This window comes from Capricornis sumatraensis, chromosome 11 (assembly GCF_032405125.1).
Source record: "Capricornis sumatraensis isolate serow.1 chromosome 11, serow.2, whole genome shotgun sequence".
NCBI lineage: Eukaryota > Metazoa > Chordata > Mammalia > Artiodactyla > Bovidae > Capricornis > Capricornis sumatraensis.
Genome location: NC_091079.1, coordinates 77905208 through 77931983, shown reverse-complemented (window position 1 = coordinate 77931983; position 26776 = coordinate 77905208). Strand labels below are relative to the sequence as shown.

Sequence of the window (26776 nt, the reverse complement as noted above, 5' to 3'; positions counted from 1 at the left end):
CCCTTCTATCTGTGAGCAATACCAATTTAAACTGAGGAATATGCTAACTAAACTCAGACTGGGTTAATTCTTTAAGTGGAGAATCCTCCATCAGTGAGCCAGGCTGTTCAGACTTCACAAGGCTGTTCAGACTCCTTAAGTCGCTGCATCCAAAGATTCTATAGAGGAAAACTGACCTGCCAGGCATGAAGGACAGTGGTAATCTCTTGCAGCCCAGATAGCATGCTGATACCTCACCATTAAGTATTGTGACAAGGCCCTACTATGTCTCTTGACCAGCTGAGCACCAAGAGCATCTGCTCTTTGTTTGCTCTTGCCCAGTCAATGATGAACTGCGTGAATTTTAGCTAACGACATCTTGGATCTCATCATGAATTCTGCTTATGATTGGAGACTTGTATAGAGTCTATTTTTCATCTGTTCTAAGCTATCATCATTTCTACAGGTATAAAAATATCTGCCATCATAAAATTAAGAACATTGGAAAGCATTACCTGCTTTTCAGTATTTTTTCCATCCTAACTAGACTGTGTTAAATTCTATTCCCCATATACCTACTCAGTGCCTGCTATTGGTATTTAGTATCTCAACTAGACTTTCAAGACCCCAGACTGTGCAAATGTGAGAAATAATTCACTACAGAGCTATAAATTTCACAGCTCAAAACCCCCTGAAGATTATTAATGAGGCACCATGCAATTAGCTTATACAAAGTACAGCTAGGAATCATGCATAATGTAAAACAGAAACTGCTAACCACTGACTCATGGAAGATCATTTAAGCTAGTTTTCATGGATATGAAGAATTGATATTTAACACAATTCCTGAGAAGATTCTTATTGCTTTAATAACATGGAAAGAATTTAGTTACTTACAGATTTGCTAAGGGGAAAATAGAAGGCAGTTTATGATTAAAGCTATTTTGAACCATGTGAAATTGAAAAAGTTGTTTAACATTTTAGAGTCTCAGTTTTTGCTTATATAAAATGGGTATAATGATATCTTTCTCATAAAATTGTGAAAAATTATTTTATAAATTAATGTAACACCTAGAATTTTAGCACATAGTTAATGCCTAATGAAATGCTGTATATCATATTCTAGGGCAATGTGTCACTTTTCCATCAGCCAAAATTCTTGTTTTACTGGGAATTCTGTATTTCTGTGGAAACATATTTCGTTAGCAATATTAGAAACATTAGGCAAACTCTCACGTAGAATAGATAACATGCCTGTACGCTGGTGGTTCAGAAGGAATAGAATCAGCCTCCAATGCGGGGGACCTGGGTTTGATCCTTGGGTCAGGAAGATCTCCTGGAGAAGGGAATGGCAACCCACTCCAGTATTCTTGCCTGGAGAATCCCACAGACAGAGGATCCTGTTCGGCTACAGTCCATAGGGTCACAAAGAGACACGACTGAGTGACTAACACTCTTTTTATACATTAACTCATCTTATCTTCAAAATAATCCTACAACATAAATACTTTTATTATACTTAGAGATGAAGAAACGTAGACACAGGAGTTAAGCAACTTGCCTAGGGTCGTACAGCTACCGCTGTTGTAAATGCAGTTTGAACTCAGTCAGCTGACATCATAGTACAGGTTTTTAAACCATCTCTCAAGTGTGATAAGCCAGTTAATGAGTATATACTTAAAATAATACATAAATAATTTATCTTGGCTACTTTCCCCCCAAATATTTCAGGTTTTGAAATGGTCTTCAATATATTTTTCATATATGTTTATGATATACTTCACTTAGCAGTAATAATAATTGTATGTATAGGAAACTATACACTATATAGTATATATCAAAATGTTTGATAAAAGGAAGTGCATGGCTTAACCCTAAATATGTATATAAAAAGTCTTTATGATTATGTTTTAGGTACAGTATTTAAAAATATAAGACATATTTGATAGACTTTCCACTCATATAGGAGAAAGCTTTAGTGTTTTAAACTTTGAAGTTTAATCCTATTCCTCATGAAGATCCCTTAATATGTGTGTATTAACTACTTTTCATCTATTGCTGTGCTTTCGTTTGGTCATTGACCATCAGATATGCATTGCAGTTTTCAAATGTGTGAGACATACACTTAAACTATAATAAGCTTGGCTATTAAGATTGATTTAAATATGTGTATATATCATTTAGATATTTTTAGTATTGATGCATTGTGAGCATCTAGAGGAAATGAAACTCATATCTCTCTATTCTTAGCATTTTCTTTATAATAGATATTTAGTTGAATATCTAATTTCAGCCTAGTTTATCTAGTTTAGTTTATTGAATGAATAGTGAATATACTTAATTTCTAATAAAGTGATTATTTTAAAAGCAGAATAACCTAAATAAGTTTCTCAAAATAGAAATGGTACATTGAGATTGTTTTAAATACTGATCAGTTATTAATAATTGGAATGAGTTTATACATAAAGTTATATCATTAATGTGGCAAAAAAAATATGTGAACAATGTAAGCCAAATTGTTGCAAGCTTTAATATTATTCACACACAACTAAATCCTGATATTTGTACTCAAAATATACACATTGATTCTTTCATTTACATTTTGACTCCTTTTATACAGAACATGGTTTGAGAAATGTGTCCAGATTGACTTCCGTACTGAACAAAGGTCCCCTGGTCAGGAGCATGCAGTTACAGCTAAATCTGTTTCATTGGTTAGACTTCCTTTCTCCTTTGTCCCCCATAGAAAGCAAGGCACTGATTCTAGAAGGGAGGGCCAGCCCCTACTGGTGAGCACTTGACTTATTCTCTGAAAGTGAAGTAGTATAGTTCTTCTGTATCAGTTGATTTGGAAAAAAAGAATGAAAACCACTCTCACGGTCAGTCTTACTTAAGATACTTAAGTGTTTACAATATTTGTGTTATTAGAGTGTCTCACAGATTAGATAAGCTTTGTTTGATTTGACTCAGTAGCACCTTCACACTTCTGCCGACTAGTTTGCCAAGCTTTTAATTTTTTGCACCCTACTTTCAATAACTTGTCTCATAAAAATCTGCCTTCCCAAAGGGTACTATGTTTATCACAGCACTTAGTATATAGTTCAACAGTTTCATCATTTTTTTCTCTTTGGAGTGGGAAATGTTCCTCGATCCTATTCTTCCTGGCTTGCTGTAGACTCTTCCCATGACTTTCAAATCTCAGAGTATCAGGTGTAATATATTTTAAGTTAAAAACGTAGGTGTGTTCTTAGTAATTTAGGTCATAGAGGGAAATAAGGACTCAAGTCATGAAAACAACATGTAACTAGAAGAGAAAGAAACCTTTATATTTGTTTTTAATTTTTAAATATATTATTAGTATCAAGAATGCTTTGGGTTTGTTTGTTTGTTTGTTTTTTGCCTTGTGATTGTCTAAAGCAGTAACAACAAGGAGACAGTCTAAAAGGTGGCCGGAAGATTGCAGTGGATTGAAGCCTGAGAAATACACATAGCTCAGTATCTAAGGATGACTTTGTGTAGAATAGAGCTTTCTCTCTCTTCCACAGAAGGCCTTTGGGGGTACTTCTCACAAGGACGCTGCTAAATAGAATTTGCCACCTTCTCATGTGAATGGGCCATCAACAGTTGACTGTGGATCTATTTCCTGTTCTCTAGATTCTTCATACAAACATTTTTATTTCCACCACACCACTTTCTCTGACCCCACCATTTTCTTTGGTATCAAAATACTCAAGTAAAGTAAATTAAAATCACTTCATTTATTGCTTCACCAATAACAACAGTAGTGTTTCCTTAAGTATAAACCCAGCTTGTTGAATTTTCATTTTTATTGTCTCCTTCACACTTGAGATTTGCATTTAGACTTGACAAAAATTCTATAATGGGAAGGCTTATAATGACATTATTGTCACGCTGTAAGGACCTATGAGATCATCTTCCAGTGGAGAAGGGTGAGACTGGAGAGGTTAAGTGATTGTCCTCGGGTCACCCAGCCGGATCCACTGCTTTCCAGGTCCCTGAGCCCTGCCCAGGTTTCTCTGACAGCCTCGTGTGAGGAGGGCTACTCGAGCAACTTACTTTTTCCTTCCCAAGGTTTCTGTGCTGACACTCTTCTGCACATTGCACTAAGTGCAAGCCCAGAAATTCTGCCAGGAGCAAAACAACACTCCTTAAACACTCTGTGACTTTCAGAGCCGTATAAAATAAAAGGTTGAAGTTAATGGCTGCCAGTTTGGAGGGAGTAGTTCCTCTTTGGAGCCAAATGTATGTGGAGAACAGATGAGACTGTGGGAGTGAAGTTGGCAAAAGGGAAAGAGAAATGAGTCTATTCTTTTTTGAAAATGAAAGTATAATAAATATCTGGATAACTTAGATGTTTATTACTCATTTAAAGATTCTTCCCATTTGAAAAATGAAGTATCTGTACCTTTGTATGAGTACTCTTAAACAATGATTTTAATATTATTGTTCTAAATATCACAGAATTATTATTTTTATTTGAAAGTTAAGAGATTATTTTAATGATCTGTATATATGGAAGTATTTGTGTTCCCTTTCTTCAAAGATCATTATTTCTTATACTAAGATTTCTATATTTAAGCAGTGACTCATATTAAGATAATGTGTTCAGCCATTTTGAGAACTAAAAGCAAATATACCTCAGAGATAATGATTATTTAAATTCTGGGTTCACAGAGATAAAACTGTCTTTGACATAAGGAGTATGTATATAGTAGCCAAGAATTCTATCATTTTATTTCACACTCATTTTGTTTTTGAAAAGTCTCTTACCATGTTTGCGATCCCACATACCACAGTGAACTTGGAGACATTTGTTAGCTGAAGTTCTCTGGAATTTCACTCTCATGCCATCCTTAAATGATATTTTGTAGAAATGTGCTCAAGAAAAACAGTATTCTAATGAAACCTTCCTGGGATTTCCATTCATAAATCTATTCTGTGCCTAATGGTATATCGTATCGTGATTCTTATTATAGCACAGTACTGATGTCCTTCCCTTTTAGACTTTTCATGTATTTTTAATTTTAAAATATTCTTAATTTCTTTGAACTTCAGTTTGAAAATGTGACTAACATTTTTTTTCCAAGTAATGGGAGTTGGATAATATTTTATTAAGTTATTTTGTTGTTTCTTAAGCAATGACTGTAGGTGAGATTCTTGATATGAGTTTGAAAATTCTTAAACTAACTTGTCTAAATCTGTTTCTACACCACACACACACACACACACACACACACACACACACACTTCTTGTTTTCAAAGCACACACACCCAAAGGAATACTGCTTTTCTCAGTCAAGGGACATCCCAATGTATCAATAGCACAGTGACCATTTTATTCTATTTTAAATGGAAAGCTATAATTTTATTTTAAATGGAAACATATTATCTAAATGAATGCCCAGATCCCTGGATTGGCGGGATCCCCTGGAGGAAGGCATGACAACCCACTCCAGTATTCTGGTCATGAAGAATATTCAGGTGTTACAGCTGAGAAGCTGGTTCTATATCATCACGCAAATAACTTGACCCTTTGGGACTACATGAAGTACTATGATCCTGTTTGTGTAGTTTAAAGTGATACTCTTATTTTCTGAAAGAAAAAACAAATTGTTTACCTCGGTAGCATCAAGTTCAAACCTTCATGAGGTGTCCTGTATAACTTTTTAAAGGATATTTAGTAAAAAGCAGTTCATTAGGTGGAAAGCATCATACTAAAGTTTTATAGTTCTAGTCAAATCAGTAATGTTGAGGCTATATACCAGGACCAGAATTACTGAGAATACAGTTGTGGAGGGCTTTCAGTTATCACTTGACATTTCTCCCCTCTCCAGGTAGTCCAAGATTTTAAGTTATTATGCCTCTATAGACTAGGCTGCTGGTGAAGGGAAAGTTTAGCTCACTGCCACTAGAGAGACTTCACACAGTTAAAAGGAGAGGGATACAATGTCTTCATGATTGTCAGATTGAATTTGAATTTAATTCCAGTGTGGAGAACTGCTTGGATACATTAACCAAAACTTTTACTGTGTAAAATTTTCCCTGTGGTAGTACAAGGTCAAATCACATACAGTATCATTTTTTTTTCTTCAATTAGATGTAGAGAGTAATTCAACTGGGATAGATTGGCAGTGGTGGTGGCATCTCATTCCTAAGGGCTAGGAATATATATATCTGTGTGTGTACGTATATATGTATATGTGTTCTGGTACCAGTTATATGTATCTGCTGCTGCTAATATTTACAATAATTTGGAAGTTCTCCAATACCTAATATCAAATGTGTTTTTAAAGCTGAGAGAATAGAAACAGCTATGAATTGTTAAAATAGCTATGAATGTTGTCAAACAGACACAGTGCTTTTCACCTATTACCAAGTTATAGAAATAACACATCGGGAAATTTTTCAGCAGCATGAGACTGTATCTCACGGCAATAGTTTGAGATTTTCTAGTGAGATTTTTTTATATTTCCCAGCTAAAGTCAGTGGAGGCCAAATTTTCCATCAAATGCCACTTCTGGGTTGTTGTTTTTAATGTCAGTCTCTTCTCATGGGTCAAATTTTCCTAAGACTTCTAGCTCTTTGTAAGCCTGAGTTTGGAAATCTTCAGCAATTATTTTCAGCAAAATTTGGAATCCCTAAGACAGCATTATGTCACCAGTTTCTTGGGTTAGAATTATCCTCTATTCTTTACCTTTGGGCTGCCTACTTTTATCTCCATTAACCTTTTGGCTTGAGTATAAACATTTATTGAAGGCTACCTCCTTTGTCGGTCCAGTAACTCCAAAGGTTAGTGAGAAGTGGATGCTAGTTTGACCTCTTTTATCCACATTAGATGATTCTAATTATTCCTAAGAAATGACACTTTTGACCCATTTTGTCCTTGTCAAGTTTGTCTAGTTGTAGACTGTCTAAGTATGAAACTCTGGGTTCAAACAGTGTCCAGGAGTGCAGATTTTTCTTAAATTTACAAAGCAGAGCCTCAGAAGAACACACTATTTCTTTTTCTTTTTAAAACATTCCAGCTTAACTGAAATTCAGGTTCCCATTATATCTTAAATTGGTCACCAAAAGAGACTGCCTGGATATAAAGTACAAACTGTAACCTGTAAAACCCCATGGATTATTTCAATACAGGAAAAAAAAATGAAGAAAACCTGTGTATAAATGAGGATGAGCTAGGTTTTGCTGAGGTTGCAAGCAACCCTAATATTGCAATAGTTGTTTTTTGTTTTTTTTTTTTTTTCATGAAAAAAGTTTCCTGGGACTTTCCTTTTGGTCTAGTGGTTCAGAGTCTATGCTCCCAATGCAGGGGACCCAGATTCAATCCCTGCTCAGGGAATTAGATCCTGTGTGCCACAAGGAGGATCCTGGTGCCACAATTAAGACCTAGCAGGGCCAGATAAATTTTTTTGAAGTTTCTTTCTCATATTGCATGGCCTCTGTGGTTAGGAGTCTTCCTTCTTTACATGCTTGACAGTCATTTCAACAAAGGCAAGGCATGGTGGTGAGTGTATTGGTCTTATAGCTTCTTTGTAAAAATGACATGAATCACTGCGTACTCAGTTTCATTGGTGGAGTGAAGTCATATACTCCCATACCTAAATTTAAAAGATACCTGTGAAATAGAGAGGTGGAAATAATTAATCAATAGCAATAGTGACTACCACTATCTTCAAACTGGATCGAAGCTTTTGTCTTGACTTCTGTCCTAATCCCTATAAACATTACCAGTGTCTGAGAAATAGGGATTCTGGAAGCACTCTTTGCACATTTTAATTTATTTATTCATGTAGGTAGTCGGTACAAGTCTGCACTGTATCTGTGGTGTACAAAGCACCATCGTGGTTGCTTGATAAGACAACTTTTGAGGTGGAAATCATTATCCCCATTTTACAGATACTTATCCTGAAGTTCGGGATGTTTAACTGATTTTCCGGTCCCAGAGTTTGCCAATAGCCGTATCAGGATTCCAGCCTGGATCATCTCAGTGCAAGGACAGTAATGTCCTTTCTGTCACACGTCAACTATAAAGTTAATAGTGAATCATAAAATGTTTTAAATACCCAGTTATAGAAACAAAAAATGTTGGTTACCACTGTATTCTTCATACTTTAAAGGAAAAATATTAAATATATCTGATGATTGTGGAATAACAATGTATATTTGGTGTTTTTCCAACTAAGAGAGAGTTCTTTCACACTTTTGAGTACATTTGATAAGGAAATTTAAACTGTAAGTCAGTACATTTGAATGTTTTTTGTATTAGTTTTCTTTTGCTGCCAAGACAAATAGTCAAAAACTTGGGGACTTAAAACACATAGGTATTATATTAAAGTTCTACCCAGATAGTGCTAATGGTAAAGAACCCACCTGCCATTGCAGGGAACATAAGAGACATGGGTTTGATCCCTGGATCAGGAAGATTTCCCTGAAGAAGGAAATGACAACTCACTTCAGTATTCTTGCCTGGAAAATCCTGTGGACAGAGGAGCCTGACAGGCCACAGTCCATTGGGTTGCAAAGTTTTGGCTATAGTCCAAGAGTCAGACATGACTGAAGCACTTAGCATGCATGCATACATCAGAAATCCAGTAGGGGTATCACCAAACTAAAATCAATTTGTCAGCAGGATTCATTCCTTTCCAGAGGTTCTAGGGAAGAATCTATTTCCTGCTTATTGAGGTTGTCGGCAGATTTAGTTCCCTAAGGCCACAGAACTGAAATCCCTCTTTTCCTCCCTTCCTTCAGTTGAAGCCCATTCCCAGTTTCTAGACCCCAACACGTGCAGTTCATCGCTGCAGTGCGCCATCTTGAAAGGGCGAGAGGCAGGTGGAATCCTTTTCATGTCAAATTTCTTTGACTACTATTTTGCCTTTCCCTTCTACTTTTAGAAACTTGTGCTTAGATTGGGTCCGTGTGGGTAATCTAGGGTCCTGTCACCATATCATAATTCTAAGTCTTAAGCATATTCTTAAAATCCATTTTGCCAAGTAAAATGACATATACACATGTTCCAAGAGATTAGGGTGTTCATGTTTGGGGCCCTATCATACATTTTACATCCATTCTCTTTTGCCAACATGTTGTACCAATTGTATCCTACCTGTATAGGATGCTAGATAAACATTTTGGTTTCACTTTATTCATTTGTGAAATTATGGGATTAAACCCACTGAATTTTAAAGTTGATTCTGGCCCTTAACATTCGAGACTTGTATGAATCCTTATGATAGAGATACGGGAAACTAAACCTAATGATCAATGTGGATATTATTGTTATTTTCTATTCATGGATTTTGCTAGAGTGTAGATTTCATATAATCCTGACTAACACCTTCCTTCTCCCACTTGGTAATCTTCTTTGGAGGCAGTCAATCTCTACAAAAGTTGACTTCTTCAGAAAGAAATTGACTTGCCTCCTCAAAACTGTAATAACTGGTCCCTTGAGATGTTTTTTATCTACTTATTCTTTACAGCTTGAGTATAGCTTTCAGAGTGTTTCTTTCCTACATTTTTGCTTTTGCCTTATTGATTTGAAGTCAAAGAAATTGTTTTCCTTTCAGTTCAGTTACTTGAAAAGTCAGCTTCTTTCTAAGCCCAGGCATAATAAAGATTTGCCAACATTTTAAAAGATATAATGCCTAACTTGCCATTAAGAATAGACATCAAATAACTATGTGTATTTGTGCCACAAAGTTGAATCCTCTAAATCTTAATTTGCTTATGTAGGAAAAAAAAAATGGAGAAAATGTTAATACCTAACTGCCAGAGTTGTAAAAATCAAAGAAGATAATTCGGGAGAAGTATTTAGCAAGTGTTTCATGGATGTGAACCACTAATACTGTTTTGGAGTAGGAGCTGCAGGGATGGACAGGTCAGCTGAGCTTGCCCAGGACTTGCACTAAAAGTTCAGCATCCTGGGAAACCCTTCAGTCTTAGGAAAATCCAGACAGTTGGTCACCCTAGGAGCAATAGTGTTTGGAAACAGAGCTAAATATAAATATGGGCTTCATCTTCAACCTAAAGGAAATTATTTAATATTTTAGGTGCAATATCTTTATCTGAAAATGTATGTGAGGACTGTAAGTAGGAGATTTTGCCCAAGTAGCAGCAACAGTAGTAACCTTATTCTTCCTGCTTAAAACATCTTTACCGTCTTCCTTCTGCTGAGAGGTTTAGGCACACAAAAAAGTTTTGCTTGATATGAAAAGGTCCTTCAAGATCTGTTTGTAATCTGCTTTTCTAGACACATATGCTGTTACGGTTCTTCGGCTTACCCATAGTGATAATGATAGTATCAATGATGACTCCAGTGGTGACAGGGAGCTATTTCCTGTGTACTGTGTAGTTAGTCATGTCCAACTCTTTATGACCCAAGGACTGTAGCCTGCCAGGCTCCTCTGTCCATGGGTTTTCTCAGATAAGAATAATGGAGTGGGTTGCCATTTCCTACTCCAGGGGATCTTCCTGACCTAGGGATTGAACCCACATCTCTTGTGTCTCCTGCATTGGCAGGTGGGTTATTCACCACTGTGCCACCGGGGAAACCCCAACGGTTACCTAGTGCTTTCTATATATAAAGAACAGCTATAAAGACTTTATATAAGAACTGAAACCAAAGAATCCCAGAACTAGTCACTATTTCCGGTACATACCACTCTTATACACTGCTCAGACTTTGTCCAGGGCCATTACCAGCAAAGGCAAATTCTTCCTATCTGCCCTTCAAGAGGGAACTTCTCTGATGGCTCAGCAATGAAGAATTCCTGTGCAATACAGGAGACACAGGTTTATCCCTGGGTCAGGGAGATCCCCTGGAGTGACAAATGGCAGCCCACTCCAGTATTCTTGCTCAGAGGAGCCTGGTGGGCTATGGTCCATGGGGTTGCAAAGATCTGGACACAACTGAGCATGAGCACGACCCTTCAAGATCCTGTCCCAAGAGTCCACAGGACAGGATGCTTGCCCTTCATTGACCCCAAAACAGTTTGCACATGACTTTGCACCCCCTCCCTGATACTTTCTGCCTTACAGTAAACTTGCTTTAATATACCTATAGCCTTCACCGAAAAAGCCCCGCTCCTATTCCTAGCACCAAGCACAAGACTGGATCAGTAGGTTCCTTTGTGAAATGAATGAAAGACTGTGATATTGGCAGATCAGTTAATTTACTTTACAGCGAAAGATCCCCTCAAGAATTTGTGATCAATATTTAGTTTTCATATTATCTATAGAAAATTGTAAAAACTGATTTACTGTGTCAAAATGCATGTGGCTTTAAGAACTATGGCATACAAAGATTAAATCATTTAAAATGCATGTATTTCTCATGGAATAAGAGACTACAATAGAAATGAACGAAGTGTTGAAGTCTGTTATTTAAGATCAGAAGAGAGAAGTTACAAATAACACCACTAAATCCCTCATGGGCAGGTTTAGGGAAATGGTGGAGTCTCTCTTGTGACTTGTTCTCCTTATGATTTGGAGACCTGCTGACCCTGATCTATAGACTTTCCTGCTTCTCTAGTAGGACAAAGAGCTGAAATATACACTGCTACTGCTAAGTCACTTCAGTCGTGTCCAACTCTGTGCAGCCCCATAGATGGCAGCCCACAAGGCTCCTCTGTCCCTGGGATTCTCCAGGCAAGAACACTGGAGTGGGTTGCCATTTCCTTCTCCAATGCATGAAAGTGAAATGTGAAAGCGAAGTTGCTCAGTCGTGTCCGAGTCTTAGCGACCCCACGGACTGCAGACCACCAGGCTCCTCTGCCCATGGGATTTTCCAGGCAAGAGTACTAGAGTGGGGTGCCATTGCCTTCTCCGAAATATACACAGTTGAGACCTATTATTTAATTGTCTATCAGTTACTACCATTTCAGATTGAAGAAGCTTGAAAAAGGAAAATCACTCAGTTGTGTCCGACTCTTTGCTACCCGATAGAATACAGTCTATGGAATTGTCCAGACCAGAATGCTGGAGTGGGTAGCCATTCCCTTCTCCAGGGGATCTTCCCAACCCAGGGACTTAACCCAGGTCTCCTGCATTGCAGGCAGATTCTTTACAAGCTGAGCCACCAGGGAAGCCCAAGAATACTGGAGTGGGTAGCCTATTCCTTCGGCAGCGGATCTTCCAGACCTAGAAGAGGAGTGGGACTTAACCCACATCTCCTGCATGGCAGGCAGATTCTTACCAGCGTAGCTGCCAAGAAAACCCTTGAAGAAGCTTACTTATTCCCAAATTATATTTTGAAAATGGAAAAACAAGATCATCACTTAGACTAATAACCAGAGGGATAACTTGATAACCCTTTGCCTAGATTGTTTTAAAAAGTTGTGATATGAAATTGCTTTCTTCCCATGGGGCTTTCAGATAACTGTTTCACATGGTTTAACTTTCCAAATATTGAGATAGATAGTTGAAATTAAAGATTTCAAAATGAATTAAAGTATGGCTATAAAAGGGCTTCCCTGGTGGCTCAGATCGTTAAGAATCTTCCTGTAATACAGGAGACCCAGGTTCAATCCCTGGATTGGGAAGATCCTCTGGAGAAGGAAATGGCAACCCACTCCAGTGTTCTTGACTGGAGAATTCCACGGACAGAGGAACCTCGTGGGCTACAGTTCATGGGGTCGCAAAGAGTTGGACATGACTGAGTGACTAACATACTAACTTGACTCTGAAAAATCAGTATACTAGTCTTTCTTAGGGTTGATCCAGCTTACCACCTCCTCTGTTTTAATATTTGAAATATTTTTAGACTTATTTTTAAGTTTGCCCACCATGGTTGATTTTTCCATTAAGTATATTTTATGGTAGTTTTACCTTTTACAATATAACTGATATGTCAAAAATGGTTAGCATTGATTTGATGCATAGTTTTTAATCTGTCTTTGCAGTATCAACAGGTCTGTAATATCTGCACGATCATCGTTGTCATTTGGCCAGTGAAATGAGGTCTCTGGATTCCTGAGAGATTTGAAATGGCCAGATTATGTAGAACTCCTCAAGTGAATACTTACTAATGCCAATTTGGGAGATTTGTGATAGCATGTGACACGTTAGCAAATCCCCAAATGGGCGGAGGTGTCTCCAGCAGGATCATATCTAGGTGAAAATTTAGTTCAAAAATTACCTTGAGACCCTTGTATTGTACTCTGTGTTGTGGTTTTATGGTAGTTAATATACAGAACATGGGCGGGTGAATGATAAACGTCTGAATGCCGGTTCACTCTGACTCATCGGGAAACACTAGTTTTGCTCAGGCTTACTTATTTCCTCCCTGGTTGATTTCCTGCCATGTGAACATAAAGACAAATAATTTGGGTACCAAACAGCCTAAAATGATGAACCTTATATTTAAAATGTACACTGAAAATATTTTGTTAAAACTAGAGCACTTGTCTCCCTGCTTCTGTGCTTCTCAGAGCAAGGAATTGTCATGCTTTAGTTGCTCTGCATCTGAATTTATTCCCAATTTCTCTTTTATAGTCTTTTTGGAGACAGCGTATAGTGAGTCATTGGCATTAATATTATTTCAGTTTCAGTCAGGCTACATATCCATACTTAGACAAGGGTGCTCGGTGAATTTCATTATTCATTCAGAATAAATTCCTACTCTAATATAAATGTTGCTCAGGATAGAGCTTTGAAATGGATCCTGATTCTTTAAATTCTTTCCTGTCTGTTTCAGGAAATAGTGAGATCCTGTTGATAGTAAAGTACAATGTGTCTAAAGTTCACTTCCAAACACTCTGCTCTTTGCAATGAAAGTCATCTGCATTCTCTTTATAATTCAGAGCCGCAAGAGAGCTGTCTAATCTTAGAGATCTGATCCAGTATCATTTAGGGAAAAAAAAAAAAATCTTGATAATAATTCTACCATTCAGATTAGTGAAAGCAGTAAAGCTTTACAGCTTCTGTCGTCTTAAAAAAGATATCATGAGACGGGGGAATAGGACTTGGATTATGGTCTGGGAGATTTAGTTATTTGGGAAAATAAAATGATTAGTACTGTTATTATTCAAGTTTGTAATCAACGAAAGCAAATGGCATCTGTTTGTTATCATTCTTTCTACAGAAGACAAAGGCTCAGGTCCCGATGGTGCTGACTGCTGGTCCCAAGTGGCTGCTGGATGTGACTTGGCAAGGAGTGGAAGACAACAAAAACAACTGCATTGTGTACAGCAAAGGTAACCGCTGGAGCCTTTCGCTCACGCTTTGGAGGTATTGAAACCTGAGCATTGCAAAACAGCACCAAATGTGCTGGAAGGGGAGTACAAAGTAAAACGGGATCCTCTCTCTCCCTTTTTCCCTTATGCCTCTCCCTAACCTGTATTTTCAGCAAAGACTACTGGATTGTTTCTTTTTTTTCCGCTCAGCATAAAACAAAAGGTGTTAGGACTTTACTTCGCACCATGCACATTCACCTCACCACGGATTTGAGTGTCTTGGCTAGTACCTTCCTCGCCGTTACTTTTATTGATAGCAGGTTTGATGAGATCTCAGATTCCTCTCTGAGGCATTATCCATCAAAAAGTAAATTCCTTTTGAAATGTAGCAGTCCGTGTCAGAGTGTCAAGGTGCGTGCTCTGGGAGGCACTGAATTCCAGCCAGTCTCTTGAAATCACACAGAATGAGAGCAGAGCTGAAAAGGAAGCCATTGCAAAGACTGAGAGTTCCTCCCCATGGTGATTTCTGAAGGGCAGGAGGCAAATGGGAGAGAGGAAGCGATGGCTTGCAGAGCTTTGCCTTTGATTTGCTCAGTGTGGCATCAGCCTAGACTGCGTCACACAGCTACACCCAGGCTACAAAGGAACCGCCGCTCCCTGACACACGTCGTGGGACCGGCTCCCCCAGACTCAGGCCCCTCTGTGTGTGTGATGTGGTTTGCTGCGCTTTCCTCCGTATTCAAGTTCTGGGCCCAAGCTCTGTACTTTGAGAGTGAAATCCCTAATCTCACTTCTTCGTAAATATTGCAAAACCTTGTGCTTCTCATGTTTAATTTCTTTTCGCTTTCTTTTTTAACCAAATAGACCTACTGAGATCAAAGATGTGTTTGCACATTGAACCTAGAAACCATGAAAGCATACAAGGGAACAAGCAAATAAGCACCCCTATCAATATATTAACATATAAAACACTAATCATAACATCAAAGACTCTTAAAAACTTGCTAGAAACAATTACAACTTGTTCCTATAATCATTACAATTTGTACACTTATAAGAGGATTGCCTTTAAACTACCATAAGCCTTTGAAAGTTGAAACACCGGAAAGAGAGAATTTGCAAGCTAAAAAAACAATCTGCACACCAGGATCTGATTATATTCCTTTTCCTTCTGTAATTGCTGGTCCCATACCCATTTATTTTCTAACCCCAAATACCTATGGTCTGCTGGTGGGAGCTTTTAGCTAGAAGGGAAGTGAGATTTTCCCAGGATATGTCACTATGTTCTATCAAAATGGAAAGCAATATTACAGTGAACCAGCTTGCCAGTGTCCACATTCAGAATGCAAACCACAGAAATGATGGCTTGGAGTGTAGGACCAATGACTGGGAATAAATTTTTGTTGTACAATGTCTTATCTCTGTGATGGTAATATAACGTGGAGGAATCAAGAGGGTAGTTGTTCTTCTACCATGATCCAAATTCATTACATGTTTAAATCAGGCATTCTTTTAGAAGAGAAGATTGTTATATTGTTACATAAGGGGAAAAGCTATAACAAAATTGTAATTCTGTGCTCAGTGGAGTACTTTAATTTGAACATATTTGTGTGTTTGTTTTATAGTTAGATATACCTGAATCCTCGTAGCAATAAACAATTGGGAGTAATTTGCAGAAACTTATTAATTAACTCATAAAGCATGGCTTAAGCCCAACTGCGTGCTCAGTTTGTACATGGATAATAACAGCTACTCTTTATTAAGCACCCCCCCCCCCCAATCCTCTCTTTGGTACTCCCATACCAAATTCTATGCACTTCCCTCATTGCTCTCTTCACCTCATATTATGGTCATTTTGTATGTTAGAAAAAGAAAAAGTTGTAAAAAGTTAGCTATTATTGCCTGCCTTTGCAATCTACTCAATATGAATTCCTAATATACAATAGTTTTTAACCTACAAAAGGTAACTTGATATTGTTCAACTTACAAGACCAGTTTTGGGTATTGCAATTCAAATAACACGGACTGCAGTAACTACTGTATATGCATTATTTCATTTAATCATCATTTAATACCTCCTAGTAGGTAATTGGAGAAGGCAATGGCATCCCACTCCAGTACTCTTGCCTGGAAAATCCCATGGACGGAGGAGCCTGGTAGGCTGCAGTCCGTGGGGTCGCGAAGAGTCGGGCACGACTGAGCGACTTCACTTTCACTTTTCACTGTCATTGATTGGAGAAGGAAATGGCAACCCACTCCAGTGCTCTTGTCTGGAGAATCCCAGGGATGGGGGAGCCTGGTGGGCTGCCGTCTATGGGGTCGCACAGAGTCGGACACGACTGAAGTGACTTAGCAGTAGCAGCAGTAGGTAATTAACATTGTACTCAATTTTACAAAAAGTGAACTTGAGACATGGCTAAATTAGGTAATTTGTCATGGTCATGTAGCTGTGTATCAATTTCACTTTTTCAAAAAAATTTTGTGGTATCTTTGATTTACAGTGTTGTGTTAATTTCTGCTGTACAGCAAAGTGATTCAGTTACACATATATTTCTTTAATATTCTACTAAGTGTTTAAAGTGGGGTGCAAACACATATCTGTCTAATTGAGGGTCTGAGTTATACATATTAGAATAAGTTCTCCCTGCTTTAAGGTTTCAAACAGCTAGATGAGATAGGTAGTATGTTTCTCATTTTACACAACCTGACGTTGTGAGTGACTTAGAGCAGTAGTATCATTGTCTCTGTTCATGGAGAGCTAAAAGAGAAACCAAATTTGAATCCAGGTTTTGATAGTTCCAAATCCTATACTCTCTGAACATTTCCCCTTGACAGTATTCCATGCTGAGTAAATTCTCTTACACTACTTAGGCATTTCAGAGTACTATAATACTCTGAAATCACAGAGTATTATAATATAGCACTTTCCAAAGTGCATTTCACATAACCCTAAGATTAAAGGAAAGGTCTAATATTGCCTGTTTTGGCCTCTCTTGAAAACTCACAAGGCCTGCTGATATTAATACTCTGAGAAGTCCTGTAGTGAAATAAAACAAAAGTCTTTGTAACTCATTTGACTGTATGATATATGAACTTTTTTTCTATGGAGATCCTTAGGAATTAGTGCTCTGGGTGACACCACTTGGGAAAACTCTGCTGTAGACTCTACTCTGATCCCCCAGATGGGCTTCAGAGGCCTGATGCTAATTGCTAGTAATCAGATAGCCTTCGGAGGAAGGGGATAGTTCACTCAAATTTCTGTGAACACCTCAGTATTCTAGGATTATGCTAGGGATTGTTCACATCATGGAAAATAGGACCCCAGGAATCTCACTGCTCCCAGGACTGCATGGGCTCTGAAGCCTTCGGTCTTCACAGACTGTGGGTGTGACCCTTGTTTTTGTTCAGTCACTTAGTCACCTCCAATTCTTTGCAACCCCATGAACTGTAGCCCGCCAGACTCCTCTGTCCATGGAATTCTCCAGGCAAGAATACTGGAGTGGGTTGCCATTTCCTTCTCCAGAGGATCTTCCCAACCCAGGGATCAAACCCATGTCTTCTGCCTTGCAGGTGGATTCTTTACCCTTGTGACACCAGGGGAGCCCCTGGGTATGATAAGCCTTCTCTAAGCAAAAGAGTTTTGTAGTTGAAAGAAATTGATGACTTAGATTTAATAGGTACTTCTTGACTTGGACATCTATAGTGTTGTGAGACATTTTCATAACATGTATGTTATTTATCAGTTGGGGCTCTTTTGTTTTCAAATGATAGAAATCCAAATGAAATGGGTTTATGCCAAAAAAATAAAATAAAATGAAGTGTAAGTGTGTGTGTGTGTGTGTGTGTGTGTGTGTGTGTGTATGTTGAGGGTAGGAGGATTCATCTGCTCATATAACTGAGAATCGAGGGATATTCTAAACTTCAGGATCAGTTTAATTCAGATGTTCAGACTTTGTCCCCAGACTGCCTCTATCTTCTGCTTCATCTTTCTTTTGTGTGTTTTATTCTCAGAAATGTTCTTGTCAAGTGGTGGGAAGCTCTGACCTTATATTCTACAAGCAGAGCAATGCCCGTGCAAATAGAGCTTTTCTGGATTTTGTTTGAGGTACATCACGTATAATCCTTGAACCAATTAATCACTGTGACTCTTCTTTGCAAACTACAATCCTCTGTAGTTTTGTATATAAGCCAATGAGACACAGGAGAAGTAGTTTCCCAAATGAAACCTAAGTGCTACTCCATATAGTAAAGAATGGTTGCTTGATAGGCTGACATCCACGCGCCCACATGCAGCATATTACTCCGCACGTCTGAAGAGCTCTCACTGAAGATCAACTCTCACTAACGTCAAAATTACATTGCCTTATTTTGTTTTCTGGCTACGCACCACAATACTTATGAATTCCATGCCAAAGTCACTTTCATTGGCTCTGGCTATCTGAAAGTGTGTTAGTTGCTAAGTCACTGTAGTCGTGTCCGACTCTGTGCGACTCCATGGACGGCAACCCACCAAGCTCCCGCATCCCTGGGATTCTCCAGGCAAGGACACTGGAGTGGGTTGCCATTTCCTTCTCCAATGTATGAAAATGAAAAGTGAAAGTGAAGTCGCTCAGTCGTGTCCGACTCCTAGCGACCCCATGGACTGCAGCCTACCAGGTTCCTCTGCCCATGGGATTTTCCAGGCAAGAGTACTGGAGTGGGGTGCCATTGCCTTCTCCGATATTAGTACTTATTTATTAATACAAATAGAATGTAAGATGCATATATGTTGTATTTTTAAATGCCTTGACTCAAATTTTTGATAATATTTTCCTATGGCATGTAAGATAGACCACTTAATGTGTAACCATTATAATATAAGAGATATACTTACTTTTTGAAGTATTATTAAATGTGGGCTGGTGTTAACATTAAATATAATGATAAAATTTTCATTTCCAGGTGTCCATCTAATAATTATTATAGAATTATATTACTTAGTGCTATTTGACAGGCTGCCATCATCCTGTTTTATTCGAGTAAAAAAAAATAGTACTTGGCATTCATATTATAATCTGATGTACTTTTTTTCCTGCCTCTACTACCCCCTGTCATTCCAGAAAGTAATTAGCTCATCCAGACATTGATGGACCAGACTTGTTGGGTTGTCTGGTTTTTGCCATTATTCTCAGCAGACTCCAGATAATTCTAATTTACTTATCTCCCGTGGAAAAATACTAAAAAGCACCATGCTGAGGCTAAAGGGAGACTGCTGGAAGGAGGATGAGCAGAGGTCTGCCCCCCTTGCTCCTAAAAATCCGTGAATACCTGTCAAGCACTAGAAACCCTTTTCTTTTCTCTACACCTTGATGTTTTTTATAGTGTTTGCACAGTATAGTGGCCTTTCTCATTTTGGAAAAAGTAAATGGGTCACTTTGAGTTTCATGAGCATTCAAAATTAAACCTTTAGCACCATAAAGGTTCTAAATGTGGGTTTGTTCATTGAGCTCCCTCCAAATGAGGGATAATTAAATTATTTGGGGTTTTTGGATTTTCATGGCATGTTGTTTTAGAGAGCCACATTCTCTGGGCATTCGGATAAAGAGCATGAACCTTGTCAATCAAAGGAGTGAAAAAGTATCAGCTAACCCTCACTCTCACCTTAACCATGGAAGATTTCTTTTTATACAAAAGCACAATATTATTGAAAAAAAAAAAAACCAACAATTGCTCAGATGGAACCTTGAGCAAATCACTTTTCCTGTTTAAATCATATCTCCTTAGCTGTAAAAATGAAGTAGCACTGGCTATCTCACAGGATTTTTGTGAAGACTCACCAGGTCACATAACTGCATATGTTGTCATAAATATTATATCACATATGATCTTATTCTCAGTCCTGTTTGCCCTTTTGGTTATATGTCAGCACAAATTTAGGGGAAATGAAGCCAGGCCTCCACACTGGCATCAAGCAAGTGTGCAAGGAAACACGGTCATCTGATTCTAGATGTATAGCCAAGAATTCCTTCAGTCCCACTTAGTCCCTATGAAACCGCAGTATCTGCAGAGACCTGTATTACAGAATCAGAGGCCAGAAGCCTTTGCCTAAAGATAGATTTTTTCCCCTTGGGCACATGATATTTCTAATGAAAGTCTTATTTAAAATGCTAGTGTAAAGATAATGATGATAACATTAAAGCAAGCAATAGCAGTTGCCATTTATTAAGCACTTATCCTATGTCAGGCATGGTTTTAAGCTCTTTACATATGTTTTCTGATTTACCATTTAGAAAATTATGATGTAAGCAGGATTATTCCCACTTTACAGATGAGTAAACTCAAGTTAGGGGCTTCCCACATGGTGCTAGTTGTAAAGAACCCACCTGCCAATGCAGGAGATGAAAGGCATGAGGGTTCGATCCCTGAGTTGGAAAGATCCCTGGAGGAGGGCATGGCAACCCACTGCGGTGTTCTTGCCTGAAGAATCCCCATGGACAGAGGAGCCTTGGCAGGCTATAGTCCATAGGGTTTTAAAAAGTTGGACACAACTGAACTGGCTTAGCACACACGCAAACACAAACTCAAGGTTAGGTAAGTTAAATAATTCAAGGATATCTAGATCATAAGTGATGAAATTTGGATTTAGTCTTGAGTATGTTGACTTTGAATCCCAATTAGCACAATTAGCAGAGTTTGGAAGATACCATTTACTAAGCCAAGATTGTAGTGTATTGGTCTTCCTCACAAATTTACATACATATTAATCAGCAAAACTTTTCCCCCCTCATTCTGTGATTTGGTTTTTCAGAAAAAGTTTTCCAGAACTAAAACAGCAGTGACAGCAGTGCCTTCTGCTGATTTTTCTGTTGCTTTGAAGACCACAGGAATTTAAAGTCGCGTAGAAGACTAATCTCCAAAATCTTTCTATGACCATCTTCAAAGTTCTGATTTTGCTTGTTTGCACAAATGTAACGATGCAATTAATTCAGTTAAGCCCTGATTGGTTGAGTACTATGTTCAAGGTACTATGAAATAATGACAGTAATTCTAATACGACCTAACTTTGGTGAACTTTCTATACACTGACTAAACTGATCAACTGTTTAAAACAAAGATCTGTCTTTGTGAAGGAGCCTTGCAAAGGTCTGGACTATTTTCCAGCTTAAAATAGAGTATCTGTTGCATGTTCCTAGAATTTTGAAACAGCCTTGTCCAACTTAGCACCCAGTTTTGTTAACTAGCCTACAAGTTCATGTTTACCTTAAAGCACCTAAATCTATGTGAGTAAGAAAGTAATTTGAAAAGAAAAAATTGTGCTCATATTTAAGTGTTTATTTAACCATTTTGTAGTTCATAGAAAATGTATAACTGTTGTCTAGTTTTATAATATTCTTAAAAGAGGGTGGGTGCCTGAACCAAATATTTAGCAGCAGGAATTATAAAATCATAAGGCGATTAAGTTAGCTAGTCACAGAATTCCAATATTGCTTTTTAAATGACTTCAGGATATAGGAGGTACTAAGGTTATTATCTGTTATCAGGAATACAGTGGAATTGTACAACTGGATAATAACCAAACAAACTGACACAATGTAAAATTACATTATCAGTGTGTTAAAACAAAATTGCGCCCTAAAGGAGTCCACATGCCAGCTCAGAGCTGCAGTGTAATTATGCTTAACTCTGATAATTAAAATACAGCGGAGATCAACAGAATCATTTTCATTAAGAAAATTATTAATGATGGTGGTATAACAGTAATTGATTGCAGAGCACCACAGGATAACGCGATGCCGAAAACCCAACATGTTTCATGAACATCTAAGGCTTTTTCTAGTTATGTTCTCTAAGAATGAGAGATGTTTGGAGGAGTAAGCAATTTATTATGCCTGTTCTAGAAATCAGTGATTGTAAAAATGGTTGCTTTAGAAAACCATCGTTTTGATTCAAATTGTCATTTCTGAGGGGTTCTTAAGGTCAAGGCAAGTGACCCCACCAGTGAATGTGTTATTTACAATGGAGCTGTCTGTTGCAAATTGCAGAATGACAGCAACTTCAGCAAATATCGGGCCTTCTGCCGTTTTCATTTTTTACTATGCATTTACTGTTTTTACAATTATGTTAGTGATTTACTGATGTTATTTCAGTCTGAATCTGGTCGTACTGAATAGTTTATGTCCTGAGTTGTTATTAATGTGTGCTATTTGATGTGAAAAAATACACTGGTTTTCATATCCACATCACTGTGAGTTTCCTTAATGAAATGTTGGTAAATAATCCTGCATAATAATACTATTAATTATTTCCATGGATTAGATGCATTCTCATATGTTGGAGAAAAAAATATCCTAATCCGTCCTTATCCATTCATGAATGAAGCTTCTGTCTCTTAGGGGTAAAAACCCAGGTAGGATGTTGGCAAATGATAAGAACTAAGAATATATCAGTTTCATAAGTATAAAAATGAAAAATGAAGAGTGGGGTCTTTTGAGAGGTGACTCACTATCATTCAAGGATGTTAGCTTGTCATTCAAAGTGATGCTAATCTTGAAAGCTACCCCCAAAAGTATCTTTGTCAGCTAAAATGAGGGACAACTCTTTAGGGAATGTTTTCAGAGTAAGATATTGTGAATAATTCTTTAAAACAGTGTATTACATACAAAAAATTATATTATAATTTCAACTAAAAAAGGAGAATATGAGGTTTTGTGCCTAGTATAATTATAATTATATTTAAAAATATATATGTACAGTGAAACACACAGAAAGAAATAGATCGGAACTATAAAAGTATTTCTGTAAAGGTGATATGGTTTGGTAAAAAATTTTTGTATTCCTATTTTATAGTTTTCTTCACTTTATTTTTCTTATATAATTCAAGAAAAATATTTGCAAATGAAAATCGCTTTTTGTTTTAACTACATTCCAGCTCTACCTTTTATACAATTCAAATTAAAAGAACAAAAATCTTTGCCTTACCCATGAAATCCCTCATCCCTGGAAATTAAATTATTTTCTAGTGATACATATTTTTCTTTAGTGTCTCTATAAATGTCCTGGCACTTTGTATTTCATAAGATAATTTTTCCAAATAAAATAAAAGTTATTGAGCACATGCTCTGCACATGATACAGCCCAGGTGTCATGAGGGGTACAGAGGAACATGAAACACATCCCTGGGTTAAGGAGTTTATTGAAAGAGCTTAATTAATGGAGGTTGCATAATACTGAGTTCTGTCCTACATGGTCAAGGCAAAGTTGATAGAGGATGGAAAGTTTTAGTTAGATATTGAAAGTTGAATATATATTTGAGAAAAGGGGAAGGCACTGGGGGAGGCTGAAATTCTATGTCTAAAAGTTTACAGACCATGGTTCATATGGTCATGAAAGTGTCCGTCTTTAATCAGAGCAGAGAATTTACCAGTAAGACCAGTGAGAGGCAAGCCTGCAAATGTTTCTGAGGGTCCTGTTGTGTGTTCAGTGGAGTGCTCAGTCTGAAGACCTCATCATGGAAATGGTAGAGAGCTCCTGAAAGTTCTGAGGCACACGTGATCACACTGGCCTTTTAGTAAGATTATTGATTATCACGTCAAAGGTGAAGCTCAGATCCATCCTTTAATAAAAAACAAGACTTTAGCTGTCAAGAAAAGAATGTTGGTAGCTACATCCTCCTAGAAGATAATTTAAATCTTCTGCTCTTCTCCACTCATTACCTGACTCCAACAGTTTTTCAACACCAAATAAATATCTGATGCTCTTACCTCTTCAGCACCATTGTCCTGCCCAGGAGCTCCTGTCCTTACCTCCAGAGGACCTGGCGAGGATTCCATGAGTCCATCATTCTAATTACTTTCTTGTACCCACTCTGGCCTTTTCAATCACTCCACCTTCCCCTCACTTAATCCAAGTGGCAGAAGTTAGGGGAAGTAGTATTTATAAAGTATGCCTGGTCCACAAAGAATGCTATATAAAGTGTGGTCAGAATGAAACAATGAAACCATCACCACCACTAACAACAAAGCTACAACAACAGAAACCAGTGCTGACCAGTTTACATTTGAACACCAAGTGAATGCGAGCCCTCAGCGTCAGTAGCCTGTCTATTCAGATCTTCCAAATTCATCTTCAGAGTGACTGTTAGACTTCTGTCTCCCCAAATATATTCCATCCCCTGATAAATAATGACCTTGCTCCTCATTTCCCAGATTCATTGGAAAAGTGAAAAAGAAAATATAATCCTGCAGGGAATGGCTTCCTTTTGCAGTGTCTGGTTACGAGAATCAATATGGCCCAAGAGACCCAAGTCTGACCCACCACTGGTTTTTGTACATAAAGTTTGGTTGGAATACAGCTACCATGATTTGTTTGTATATTTTGTCTGTAGCTATTTTCACATCGTAACATCAGAGTTGAGTAATTGTGGTAGAGACCATTTAGCCTGCAAAACCTAAAGCGTTCACTGTTTGGCCCTTTATAGAAAGAGCGTGGCAACACCTGAACTACGCCCACAAGGTTACTACCTTGGCCTAAAAGATCCGATGTGGTCTGTCCTGGATACTTCTTTGGGTTTATTTACTGCTACTCTCCAACTGTCCTGTTCCAGTGGCTCAGACCCTTGCTTTTGTTTGAAAATACGAAGAATGCCTCTGCCTCAGGGCGCTGTGCCCTGCTATGCCCCCACGTTGGTCCTTCTCTTGCCTCATTCGAAACTCTCTCCAAATAGTGCCTCCCCAGAGGGTGTGCCTGACTACTCTGTCTCTATTTCTCTCATTTTTCTCCACGATATTAGGCAGTTTAGGCTGCTATAACCAAATACCATAGGCTGGTAGCTTAACAAACTTCTCTTGCACAGTTCTGGAGGGTGGGAAGTTCAAGATCAAGGAGCAGGCAGATTCGGTGTCTGGTGAGGACCCATCTTCCTCTTTTAAAGATGGCCGCCTTCTTGTATCTGCATATGGTTGTGTGGCGGGGAGGCAGAGAGAGAGCGCAAGCTTCCTCCCTCATGTCTCTCATAAAGGCATCAGTCCCATGAAGTCTCCACCTTAATGGTCTAATTACCTCCCAAAGGCTTCACCTCTTGTACTATCACATAGGGCTTCAACATTAAAGTTTAGAGTTGGGTACACATTCAGTCCATATATCTTTCTCATTTATCTTCATATTTGACATTTTAGAATTTATTTTAAAAATTTAGTGTCATCTTCCTATCCCTAGAATGCGAGTTCTTTAAGGACAGTTTTTTTAGCCATCTTTAAGGTCTGTTTTTTAGCCATCTATGATACACAGTAGGTGCTCCCTAAATATTTATGAAGGAATTAATGGATAAATGAATGACTTACAGATTTTTAAAACATGAAAATCAATATAAATTATGCATTTAATAATGTTCTCCCAATCAGATAATCTGACTGTTACACTTTCTGAGATGTGCTCAAACTTTATCCCTTAACTTCCTTAACTATTGAATTTTAACTCTCATGTTTATAACGTACAGTCTTCCCCTGACTGTAACCTTTTTTCAGCACCTTGCTGTTTTTAGTATGGCTATTCTTTCCTTTATCTCTGAACATAGGAGGTAGAGGATGATTAGGAAGTTGTATGTCCTGTGCATTGTTTCTTACTTTTTCCACCTATTTTTGTCCCTGTATTTGGTGTTGAAGCTTTCCTCAAGAGGCTAGAGATCCATGCATATCTACTTTACCATTTAAGAATGGGGCACTAAGGGCTGAATGTGAGAGCAGACTGGGAAGGCAGAGCTTGTCAACTGGTAGCTTTCGGTGGTGGGGGTGGGGGGGTGTCATAGGATGGTAACCTAGCCATGGTAACGATGCCTCCCAATGCAGTGTATGTAATTTTTTTATCTTAGCACGATTAGCTTCTCCAGAGAATGACGGTCTCAGAGAACACCATGCTCATCTCTGAGATAGATGATCCTCGTAGGCAGCCATCTGAGGCCTTTGTGGGCAGACTGGAGCAGGTGGTGTTGGGGAAAGTCCTATCTCGTTTTTGAGAATGTAGATGTTCCGTTAGTCTTCTAACTCTGGTGACACTGTAGCAAGACCCTCGGCCGAGTATCTCTCTCTGTATCTAAATCCTCTATTCCAGTTCTTCACAGACTAAGCCTCCATTTCCTAACAGAGTAGGAAAGGAATGTCACTTAGCTCTGCAGGGAATCGCTGAGCAAGTGTAACTAACAGCTTCTTACTTGGAAAGCCAGTCCTGTACTGGCTTTTAGCTCCGCTGCTCACCCTATCTTTCAAGGTGCCAGGTGTCTTTACTTTCTGATCTTTTCCAGGATTCTGCAGAATCAATCCGCTTGCTACGTGTTGGCCAGCTGCTCTTCAAATACTTGGATTTCAGCTTTCTGTGCTCTGGTGTGTCATCTATCACTCCATCAATTTGCTAGCTTCCAAGATGCTGTTGACTTCTGTTGCCTACTCTGCCCCATCTCTTTGCCCTTATCATCTTTTTTCTTCTCTACTGTCATGTTAGTGAAAGGGAGATGAAATAAATGTGTGCAATCAATTCATCATACTTAACGGGAAGCCCTCTCTGCTTCCTTTTTTAGGTAAGCTTCTGCAAAGTTTTTTTTTTTTTTTTTTGCATGCATGCATTCTTTTAACTCT

At 38.2% G+C, this 26776-nt stretch overlaps 1 protein-coding gene across 1 annotated transcript in view; it reads left to right on the top strand.

The window, feature by feature from the left end:
• ZFPM2 (zinc finger protein, FOG family member 2) overlaps positions 1–26776 on the top strand; it is a 397773-nt gene that overhangs the window by 206490 nt on the left and 164507 nt on the right. Inside the window, exon 3 of the mRNA XM_068983740.1 lies at positions 14081–14192. Coding sequence (XP_068839841.1) covers positions 14081–14192 — 112 coding nt within the window. The remainder of the gene's footprint in view (positions 1–14080; positions 14193–26776) is intronic.